This window comes from Andrena cerasifolii, chromosome 12 (genome assembly GCF_050908995.1).
Source record: "Andrena cerasifolii isolate SP2316 chromosome 12, iyAndCera1_principal, whole genome shotgun sequence".
Taxonomy (NCBI): domain Eukaryota; kingdom Metazoa; phylum Arthropoda; class Insecta; order Hymenoptera; family Andrenidae; genus Andrena; species Andrena cerasifolii.
In genome coordinates, this window is record NC_135129.1 from 11,847,321 (window position 1) to 11,859,335 (window position 12,015).

A 12,015-nucleotide genomic window follows, 5' to 3' on the forward strand; every position below is an offset into this window, starting at 1 on the left:
CTGCGCTGGGACCATTCTACTGGGAAATCGAAATCGACCGTGTGTTAGGTCGGTTGGCTCCACTTGGATATATATTCATGGTAATCGGTGAGGGGTTGATCACGGGATATATTATCTAGTAGTATATTCTAAACTGCAATATGCGTGCGTATGCAAGTAACTGCACACAATTGTACCCTCTGGGATGGAGCATCCCTTTCTAAACCGAAGTCACGTGAACACAGAAAAGCACTGGCAAAAACTAGCCAAGCTTTTCGAAATAGCTGTGCGCATCCAGATGTGTTTGGATAAACGACAATTAAGATACTCGAAGCTCTGCTTTTCCTCGCGTTAATCCACTTATATCGTCGCTCATAACTCGCTCTATCATCTGCGAAGGAACGATTCTCGCGAAATAGACGACGTTCCTGAAGGTTCACCCATTCCATGCAAATGAAACGGCGATCATGAAAGTTTACGATTAAACGAGTGAATCAGGTAGAGCCGGAAGACCGTCGGGTCTCGCTTGTCTGTCGATTTTTTGGCAAACTGCCCCCGATCGGTCCATCCTGGCGCGAACAGAAAGATCTTCCGACCGTAAATTATGTCCTCTGGCATTAAGCTCCGTGTATTTCGGAGCAGACGATACGACCGTTTTAAACGGCCTTTAGAGAACCCGTGGGAGAAGAGCCGGCGTCTCGTTTCGCGTTTCACGCGAAATGCAACACCACGGGATCGTCTTCTTCGCAATGTCAGAGGGAAATCGAATTTCGAAGAGAATCGCAGGTCGCAGGGATCTCTAACTCTCCAGTGGCTACGGGACGCGTTACCAAAAGGGCGTAAAGGAAGAGGATAGCGCAGACAATGGATGTTATAAATGGCAGCACTGTTCGTGTTAGAAATATTTGTTTTGTCCTGATATGCAGAGCAGAGGATACCGACAATCGAGGACATCCGTTTATGTACCTTATAGAGATCCAAGTCCAATGTTACTTGTTACTATGAAGTAAATCAGAATGAAAGAATCGATTCTGGGGATTAATAGTTGATATGGTAACAGTAGTAGCGGCAAAATTGGTCGACAGATGTGACTTATTGTTAGAGGCTGGCATACTGGATAAGTCTTGATCACCTTAATTAAATCTCCTCCTCCACCTTCAATAATTTATTCCCACGTGTGATACATTTTACAAACAATTCATTCCTCAGTCGATGCTTCTTAACAAACATCCCACACAGGACTCCCGTCATTCTCATCGACTCCGCCCGCCGTGATGCTGCTCCGAATTAAGCTCGAGGTGCTGACCATCCGCCGTTGCTTTCAGATATCGCCAAACCAGGTTCAGCTCGAGGAGGATACGCAAGAGGGTGGTTTTCAAGCACGGCGATTGCAATGTCGTACAAGGAAATGTCGCCAAGCGACGACGCCGTTACCTTCAGGTAATTTTAAAGTATTTCTAAAAGCGTACGGCCGTGCTGAAGCGTATACGTCGCTCAAGGCGATCCCAGAAAGTCTCTTCTCCCAGCGAACGACGATTATACTTGGACATTTCACGCGTTCTGACGCTACACTCTCCTCCATCGACCGCCGAAACGAGTCCCTTTTCCTTCAATTGCCGTCGAAACGACCCCCTTCTGCACCAACGGTCAACTTCGATCTGTATTTTATAAGGCCGATCACATGCCAAATGGCTTCATTCTGTAGCGTCTACGTCCATGCGACCGTTTCGGCTCGATTCTCTAGAAACCTTCCCTCCAACTGTTCGCATCGCTACGACAGACTAAAATTACCGTCACTTCCCGATGTAAAAGTTAACAGTTACTAGCGACGGTATTCTTGGACATCCACTTCATCCGCAATTACTCAATCCTCGGTCTAAATGGGATACAAATTCAAAACGAAGTCTTCCCTTCTTTTCTACCATTCTGCGAAGCGAACGAGTGGGTTTCCCCATTTTCTTTGAAGCCAGCGAACGAATCATAATTGCCGTAAAATGATCATCCAATCTCCTGTACCTACCGCTCATAATTAGAGACCTATTATGCAAACATTTGGTCTTCGAACTCTGGAGTATAGACTATAGGAGAATCTCTTTTTAATTTGTATTGAGATAATATAGATTCTCGTACTGTCCCTCTCGATCTTTTCTGTAGATCTCCAAATTGGTATTCTGCTTTCCTTTTCACTTCTGCGAAAACGTGTCTCTTCTTTGAGTTTTCCTTTCCTTCTGTTCAGGGGCGAATTTTGAGATTTGGCGCCCCTAGGCTAACAAGTGTCAGCTGCCCTTTCCGCGAAATATCGTCAATTATTTTAATTTAAAAGAGCCGAGACAATTGCAAAATTAATTCATTATGGCAACTCACATATGAGTTATTGCTAATTCGCTATATGAAAAGGAAGTGAATTGTTTTTAAAGTTGTATGAAACCTCTGTATTTTCACAAAATTTGTCGCTCCCCAAAAGTTGCCGCCTTAGGCTGCAGCCTACTTATTAGCCTGTAGCCACAAATCCGCCCCTGCTTCAGTTATTCCGTATCCACACTCTTTCGTATTTGTGCTTGTAGGACATTTTCACGACGCTGGTGGACGCACAATGGCGCTGGACGTTGCTGGTGTTCTCCATGAACTTCCTGCTATCGTGGCTGGGCTTCGCCGTGATATGGTGGCTGATCGCGTACAGCCACGGGGACCTAAATCCAGACAACTACACCAACCCGAACCTCACGTTCACGCCATGCATCGTGGACATCCGTGGCTTCACCAGCTCCTTCCTATTCTCGATCGAGACGCAGCACACGATCGGGTGACTAGCCACTTTCCATTACGATCAAACTTTATGTCGGATCAGTGATTCGAACGAATTTCAGACGCTTTCGGGAGACCCTATCGCCAATGATTTAATTAGTTCACTTAAGGACTCGCTGCGAGTGTAATTTCGTAGGATTCACGGTGAATGAGCAGAGTAAGAATAGCAAACGATCGAATAGATTTTAATTTTGGAGTCTGCTGGGTCGAGAAGAGTATCGGTAATAGCTGAGGCTTGTGGATCTGTGCATGATACTTATATTAAAATTATCGTCGAGTGATTTTTAATCGTACGTGGTAAATAATTGAACAAAGGACAGCAGGCGACCATTGTTATTAACTGGATCAGTGGAGAGTTAAATTGTAAGTACTCTTCTCGAGCTGCTGTTCCATACTGTTACTTCCTCCCTAATCTCTAACACTGGAAGAAGAACCCTACTAACTGAAACGACCATAGAGGTACGTGAACATCTTGCAATTTCCTCGCTGAGTTGCTAAAATCGAATAACCATAAGCCTGGCGTCGAATAACGTCCCCAGCATTGATTAACGAGTACGATTCGTCGCTGGATTTCGGTAGCAATAAACACTCACTTTCGCGCCTCTAATTCCATCGAGTTCCAGTGTCGAGAGGTTCGAAGATACTCGTTGCTTCTTTCCATGGTCTAGTCGACCGCAGACACAATTCTACGCGAACAGATCGCGATGCTTTCGGGACCAATTGGAACGCCATCCTTCTACCATCAATTCCTTTCGATTGCAGCGTTTAATGCGAGCGTATTCTTTTAGATATGGCTCGAAACACCCGACAGACGAGTGTCCAGAGGCAGTGTTCGTCATATGCATCCAATCTATGACAGGGGTGATCCTGCAGGCATTCATGGTCGGCATAGTGTTCGCGAAGCTGTCCCGACCGAAGAAGAGGACGCAGACGTTGCTGTTTTCAAGGAACGCGGTCATCTGCCAGAGGGACGGCCAGCCTTGCCTGATGTTCCGTGTCGGTGACATGAGGAAGAGCCACATCATCGAGGCCCATGTCAGAGCTCAGATGATCAAAAGGAAGGTGGGAGTTCCTTTCCTCCGCAAATTGAAAGCTTTCAGTCCGCACCTATTTCCAACGATTCCAAGCGGCCACCTTCAGAATTCAATTTAACCCAAGAATCACAATGAAACCAGCGGAATATCGTTGGAATTCGAATCGTTAAGTGTAACTTAACCCCCTCCTTAACTCATCTCCTTGGCGCTATTTCTATTTATAATCGAGCGAGTGAAGCTACATAAGCTTCTAATACGCTGCGAAAATTCCAGGTAACCAGGGAAGGAGAGCTCCTACCGTTCTTCCAAACGGAGCTGAAGGTGGGCGGTGACGGCGAGGAGGACAAGATATTCTTTATTTGGCCGACTACCATCGTCCACAAGATCGACGAACAGTCGCCGCTTTATCACGTATCAGCCAGCGATATGCTGCGGGAAAGATTTGAGATCGTCGTGATATTGGAAGGTAAAGAGGCGACAGGAGGAAGCAAAGTGTTCGCAGCTGTACATAGCTATCGTTGAAATTTAACATTTCTTTTTTCTTCTCTCTTCATGATAACTTTATTCGCTTAAGACAGTAGCGCGCACAATTACTAAGTGGAATTAATAGAAGATTAATTAGTAGGATTGTATGGCAGGAGGAAGAAAATTTGAAGATCTTGCGCGTTTGATTTACATTTAGCAGATGTGGATGTAAACTGTAACCAATTGTGTGGATGGTCCAAGGTTTTTTGAAAGGTTGGCCTACTTTTAGCCTGGGTACGATCGAATCGTGGTTGCAGGCGTAATCGAGTCGACTGGCATGACCACGCAGGCAAGAAGCTCCTATTTGCCATCGGAGATCCTATGGGGGCACAGGTTCGAGCACATAATCACGTTCAAGAAGGAGACTGGAGAGTACGAGGTGAACTATACGCTGTTCAACAACACCTACGAGGTCGACACGCCGCTCTGCTCGGCGGCCGATCTCGATAAAATCAGGTCGATGCAACGGGCGAAAGGAGGTACGAGAGGAATTCTTTAATCTCGGGATGGTAATGGCCGCTAGTTAATTCCTGGGGCCCGTTTCAACCACCGACCGCGACAGTAAAAAGTGAACTGCATTTTATGGGAGATAGCGCGGTTGGAGAAACGTAATTGACCCCGATTAACATGAATCACGTTTATTGAATCTGTGGCGATGGTGAAATATGCGCCGCCACTCGATCTTGCTTCCTTTTCATTTCCTGCTGATAATTCATGATCGAATCATTGAAAATTTTACTTGAAATACATCTTGCCAATGAGGAGCTAGAATTTCACTGTATAAATGCTTCCAAGTTTCATTCAGATTGAGGAGAATCAACCCCCCGTGCGATATAATTTAATTACCAAATCGAGAAGAACTACGCACCTGACACGAAATGTCAATGTTTCAATATGAAATATTCATATTTGGAGTCTTTGCGTGTCTGTGTGTTTAAATTGAGAACGGTGCTAATTAACTTGCTGGGAGGGAAACGCGAGAACGGTGAACGGGATTCCTGCGTTGCGGCTCTCGAATGGTCGAGTGATTAAATTAAATGGAGGCGCGGTGATTTTTCGTGCGCGGACTGGTCAGCAACGGATTTAGATTCTTGGAATGATTTCAGAGCGCATGAGCACCAGCGGATTCGCTCATTATCGGGACGCGTCCAGCAGCTCCTTGACCACTGGATCCGGTTCGAGCTTGGCATCATCCACGGGTGGATTGCACATGCACGTCCCAATGACGACGCTCACCGCGATTCCAGTTATGATCACTGGCCCGGACGGTTCCCTGAGACGCGAGAGCATGGAGAGTATGCAAACGGACACGAGGCAGCCGATATTTTACACGCAGAACGAGGTACAAGTTCGCCAACCGATCCTGTCGCGTTCCAACATTTTTCTCAGAGACTATCTCACCGGATTTCCAAGTGAACGGTCTTGGAGCAGGGTGTGGTGTAAGAAAGAGATTTCAGATACAGAATAATGCGTAGATTAGAATTCTAAGAACTTCAAATTCTTTAAATGTTCCAACAATTTGGAATTATAGATTCTATTATGCGCAGTTCTGTTTTCTGTATTATAATTGAATATTCTGAAGGTGGCACAGGTAAGGGAACAGGAGCAGTAAGAACTCCAGATTAAGATTCAGAAGTAATATCCATGAAATTTGAACGTAGAAATATACTGGAAGCCTAGCGATTATGAGAGTGACCATTTTCCTCTTACAATACCTACAGCAAACCGATGGGAACTGATCACGAATTCATTTTACCTGACTGCGCAGTTGTCGGATAGCGAGCCTCACCCTATGAGCCACGCGCAAGAAGAGGCCAGGAACCAAGAAGACTATAATCGGGTGCTGGGGGACATCAACGCGACGTTGAGGAGGAATCGGGGGCCCAGCAAGGAGGACAAAAGGATCCACAAGGATGCGTCCAGAGGCACTTTAGACTCGAGAAAAAGCGAGAGCAGATCTAACGCGGACATGATGAGGAGATCCACCTCTAGGACGGGGATGGATCAAATTCCAGTTCTCATCAATCCACCCCTAAGATCAGCGTCTCGACAGCATTTAGACCCCAGGTGAACACATTACCAGCTGCACCTTGCAACTTAACATTCCAAGTCTGTCAACACCTGCGTTTCACCTGCGTAGGCACGCAAAGTTCACCGAACCCAGCGAAGTATATCACGAACCACCGCCCCAATCTCATCCACCTTCGAGGAGGCCCAGCTTAGGCGACAATCACAAGTCGAAGGAGTCGCCAAAGAAGACCAGCTTCATTCTTGACGACGAGGAGCACGCGAAGATCGCGGAACCAGCCGCTTCCAAGGTGACCCAGCATCGGCGAGACCCTGAATCACTGGACACCGATTCAGCCAAGGCGAACCATCATCCTCTGAGCAAAGCTCCCCAGGAGCAAGTGTAGGTGAGCGAACCAGTCGTTGCGTCCACGTTTCGCATTAATCAGGGAGAGCCGATCTATGATTTCGTTCTAACTAATGGCAAGTCCCGTGAAAGTTTTACCCAAAGACACTTCAGTTCCTCTGATAGCCGGACACCACGGCTCGTAGTGAATACGAGGGGAATCGTATTCCTATGGGGAAATCCAGCAGGAGTAGAATGACACTGATAAATGACATTAGAAAAACACGTGGAGTGTGGAGGAATTTTTGAATAGTAACGAGGATGACACTCGGGGAAGCTGTTTTCATTCAGTGAATCAGAGTTATTCACTAGGGTTAGGGGGCTAGAATAATGCGGTGTAGGAACAGGAGGCTAAGGTACCCTAATCTTGAGGTAATATTCCAGTATGCAAGCAGCAATTTCTTTTCCTGTGAAAGGTTACCCTTAAAGTTATCGCGTTCTTTCGAACTTCGTAACGCTGCGAGATAGAAGGAAACTTTCAATATAAGAACTGTTCAGTTTTTTATGCCCTATCACGCTAGCATAAGAAAACTAAAGTTATTTTAAGGAAACGAGAAGAGCGATAACTTTAAGGGCTGATTTCACCTCCTCGAAGTGAATTTTTGCATACATTTCATTGAAATCAGAATTTTCGGGTAGGTGTTCCATTGTAAACCGCCGTCGTGTGCATTTGCGTCATCGGGTTAAATGGCCCCCGGCAGCTTAATCGATGGGCTTCCGTTCCGTTCCGCTATCGATGAACCGCAGCGAAACGAGCGAAGGTTGAGGTTTCGTTGCCGCAAATTGCCTTGCTGGAGGATCAATTACAACGATTCGCAACGATCGCCCTCTTAAAACAACTCGACTTCACCGTAGACTGGGCTTCTAAATTGTTCTAACTGGGGCACAAAGACGTCATGCGGAGTATCTTTCATACATATGCGCCGTTGGCTAAGTTTCTCTAACTGGGCTGCATCCGGTCCAGTTCCAATCGCCAAATGCTGGCTGCTCCTTTCCTTCGGACCGTTTCTTCCCTCCACTCCCTCGGCTATCCACGTGGACGTTCATTCTGATCGAAATTATCGCGAACCAGCTCTGCACCGAAGCTTCTCTACCGCGAAACGAGTTCGAGGTACAATAGGACTTGGCTTCTCCAAACATGGAGGACACGACGGTTTAGGTAACTGGACGGTTCGGATAATAGGTGACCACTGATTCTCCCTTCCATCGCATCTTTTCTTTTACTGGTCGGATACATTGATACAAGGAAATATTTATATACATTCTGTGCAACGATACGACTTCATATACACTGCCGTTCATAAGTACAAGGGTGATTCGAAAACTTCGCTGCCTAAGAAAGAAGGAGTGTACATGTTAAGAATTCTTTTTGCCATTATTATTCAACATTAGCCCCTTTTCGAATTTCCACACTTGGTCCATTGCTATTGCAATGCCATGCTCCCGGTTTGGTAACAGTTCTCGCCCTGGTCTCCGAAATGCTTCTTTAAGGCCGCAAAGTTTTCAAATTACCCTCATATTAGGACACCTGTTGTACTTGCAGAAAATGTGATATTTTGTACAGATTTCATCCTTTTTCACTGCTTTTAATTTAGAATACCAAATAAAGGAATATTTCTTAGAGTTCTTCAATAAATTTCCAACATTTTTCACAATTATTCCACACAGAGCAGGTGTCCTAATACTCACGAACGGCATCGGCAGTGCAAGTAATACGCCGCAGGGTCCGGCTTCGGATAACAAGAGCTCGGCAAGCATGCTCGGTAAACCAGGTACTGGGACAACATTCGTTCGGATAAATGGAGTTCCACTGTACTAGGAACTCGGATGAAAAGAACTGGAAGGCATTGTGAGTCATTTGGAATCCCGTTCAGCGATTCACTGCTCTGATACTGTATTACGAGCAGAGTATTAATAGAACAAAGTCTGTTCGAGCTCGATACCATCGGCAATTAGTCCCCGTTGAATCTCAGATACTTATCCACGTTACTTTCTTGGAAATGTTCAAGGACACTTGAGCAAGAAACTCGGGTTTCAGTCCCTTTATTGTTTGTACGCGTTCAGATGTGTCGGGTCGACGTAGGAGTTAAATGGAGCTGGAATTAAAGGTGAAAAGGAAAGCTGCTTGTTTTATGCTAAACAGCTGACGACGCGTTAATCCGCGTCGCGTAGGAAGGCTCAGCTGATTCAGGAGGCGTGATCGTAAGTATCGATTGTGATCGTATATACCGAGCGGAGTCTCCGCGGAAAGGTCAGACGGTGTCTGGCCTTTGGAAAAGCCATTTCGTTTAGTAATCGCCTGGTGGTTAAATTCCACTGGCCTCTGTGCCGCGCGATTCACGGGGATGCGTTTGTTTCATACAAACAATGTAAATGTACGCTCGAATACGCCCGCCGGTGGCGGTCGTGGCACGCTTCGTCGATCCGAGCGTGTGCTTGTAGGACGAGGTTAAACGAGCCAGGAAATCGCCAGTTAAATGACACGAGTAGAACGATCTTAACAGCCACCGGCTGAGAGAAATTATCCCCTTCGTTCAATTCCACGGTTTTCGTATCGGGGGAGTCGAGTGCGCCACTATCGGGCTCAACGTGATGCATCGAAGCTCTAACACACTTTACCCAGAACATACTGCCAAAAAAATGGACAATCCGAAGCTCCTCGAATAAAGTGGGAAACTTAACACTTTAAATACGGTCGACGTAGGTACACATAGTGTGTATTTTCATCCTACTTCGAAAACAAATCCACCTCGAAGTTCCCTTTGAACAACACCTCCCCAAAGGGACACTTTCCGGAAGCCTTGCGCCGCCGAAATTGCTAATAACCAAGTCACACCATAGTTTCTCCGAATTCTGTCATCCAGATCCCTCGACGCGCGAGTGAGCTGTGTTTGTAGGTAGTCAGCGGTGGCTGAACGTCGTGGAAGAACGTTACAAGAGCCAAGGTGAACGGTGGTCGTCGGATTGTCGAGGTATTCCACGGTACGTGATGCAATACGCGATGGCTGAAGGGCAGATGGATGAGTAGAGGATTAAGTGGATCCAGAGAGGCGCAGGTTAGACGACACGACAGGATGGGTTTAGTGGCGGGAAGTGCCCTCGTTATCACGCCAGTCAATTGTTTAATCTCGGCCCGACCCTCGCCCCCGACTCCTCGGGCCAGGTTTCCACGTACACCGGCACACCAACGCGCGAGCCATGACACCACGCGAAACACGCTAAACCGGCTATCAAGTTCCTCGAGCACGTAGATTCGTGCAAGTGCACGGACCCCGTTCTTCTTCTGCAGCCTTTGCTTTCCACCTGCCCACGAGCTCTGCAAGTTCCGCGAGCTCGACCATCGTGGAAATGAGAATCGAAGCCCTCGGTCGTGTCCCACTTTCGCCACTTGTTGCTGCTTCTCTGGTCCCTTCCTCCAAGAAAGGGACTTTTAGGAGGATGGAGGATATGCCTTCTACGGAGGGAGTGGATAATTTAAGAGAGAAAGGATTCGTAATCCTTATGATCCTCTCGAGACTTAGATCCCTGTGGTAATGGCAGAGGAGTTCAAGAGATAGAAAGTTTGATTCCTGCAGTTGGGAGGTTTCACTGTCGAATGCAAAGAAGGTTGAGGAATAGGGGTTCCTACTTTTATTAAGTCGAGTTGGGATCTTTGAATATAAAGTTCTGTAGAAGAAAAGGGGGCATCTCTTTCGAAGATGTTTGTAGCAGGCGTATTTATGCGTAAGGGGAAGCAGGGTTTCTTATTAGATGAGCAGTGTCAATGACCTTAATGACAGGGCGCGGTAACTCGACGTCAGGATTATTTCAGTCGCTTTCCGCAACCGTGTTATCGCGAATCTTTTCATTTCTTATTCAAAACAGCCATTGTCTAGACGACAATGAGCTCTGTCTAGAATGACAGCCGAGGCGCGAGGATAGAAAAACGGCGAAGCGTATCACCTTGCAGCGCGAATTGCGACATCCTCCTCCGGTACTGTCCTCGGTCTGATACGCTGATTATACTCGTGATATCTTGCGAACAACGATTCGCGTGCTCCCATTCACGCCTCGCGCGCCCTTCTTTCCGATCAGGCCGAATTCAATCCACCGCGCGTCATGCTTCAAATGCGAGCTCTCCGGTGCTCAAGCTATGCAGTGGAATACCTATGCAAAAACTTGAACATTCCATCGAGGAGATGCAGGATACGAGACCAAGTCAAATGCAAATCCTCAAACACTGAAATTACCCAAAAGCGCAAAAACTTAAGCTCTAAATTCTCCAATACTAAAATTATCCAGTAGAATACACAGGAGCTTGAGTATCATACCAAACAGACACCCGTTACAATTACACTTCCATCGCGAATGAAATCGAGAAACGGCCCACTCGAATGCAATGTAACCGAATGAAAGAAAACGTGAACTATCGTAAATCAACCAGGAGCACCCAGAAAGTGCAGGCCATGCATTCCCCTGTCGCAAGCGAGCGGCGAAAGTCAAGAAAGGGTACCGTAAAGAAACGCCCGGCCTCCTCGAGCAGTACACGTCTTCCTTTAGTACCATATCCTGCCACGAAGAAAGGCTCGGCTTTCTCACGACGGAAGCACCGTGTTTTTTCCCTGCGCGTGAAAAACACTGATTACACGACCAACGCTTTTATTGCACGCTTGTTTACCTCGTTTTCACGGAGCTCGTGACTAAGATGGCCGTGCCCGAAGGTCGTCACACTTTTGTAACCGAGTCAGCGTAAGTGTTACAATAGTCACGCGCACGCTGTGCGTTTTCCTCTTTCTCCGTTGAACCAGCACCGTGCGAACGTGAATTTCGAAGGAAACAGATGAATCTTTCGAAGGAAATCATGAATGGATGACGCTGCGGTCGTAATCAACGAGGTACACGCGAGTGACTAAGACTGACTCAACGGAGCAAGGGGCGCGGAGCAAGACTGTCATAAGTCATGAAATAGCAAAATATCTGGCGGCCGCTTTTCGCGTCAATTCCACCTCGTAATGAATCAGCTGACCGAGAAATCCCAGCGTGTCCACTGTCTCGTTAACGCGTGAGTCATCCGCGGAGGAAAAAAAATCAGGAAGGCGGCACCCAAATTCGAGATTCAGAGATTGGATCGAGCTGATCGATGTGCTCCATGCGTCCTCGAACGATGCTGGGATGCTCTGTGAGCAATTTCTCCAAATGTCATTCAATTTCGTCAAATAGAAAGGTATTGATTAAACGTTCTTGGAGTGGGATAAAAGCAGCTCTTTAAATACATAAAAT

The 12,015-nt window shown here is 46.7% G+C and overlaps 1 protein-coding gene across 8 annotated transcripts in view; it reads left to right on the forward strand.

Annotated features, from left to right (window-relative positions):
• LOC143375277 (ATP-sensitive inward rectifier potassium channel 12) overlaps positions 1-12,015 on the forward strand; it is a 42,031-nt gene that overhangs the window by 9,023 nt on the left and 20,993 nt on the right. For 7 of the 8 annotated variants that reach the window (XM_076824231.1, XM_076824229.1, XM_076824228.1 and 4 more), the window contains exons 2-9: positions 1,305-1,419; positions 2,544-2,782; positions 3,573-3,846; positions 4,092-4,284; positions 4,601-4,822; positions 5,450-5,685; positions 6,112-6,410; positions 6,484-6,757. In XM_076824231.1, coding sequence (XP_076680346.1) covers positions 1,305-1,419; positions 2,544-2,782; positions 3,573-3,846; positions 4,092-4,284; positions 4,601-4,822; positions 5,450-5,685; positions 6,112-6,410; positions 6,484-6,757 — 1,852 coding nt within the window. Of the gene's footprint in view, positions 1-1,304; positions 1,420-2,543; positions 2,783-3,572; positions 3,847-4,091; positions 4,285-4,600; positions 4,823-5,449; positions 5,686-6,111; positions 6,411-6,483; positions 6,758-7,395; positions 8,380-12,015 lie in introns of those variants that run through there. The other variant, XM_076824230.1, reaches the window with a different exon arrangement.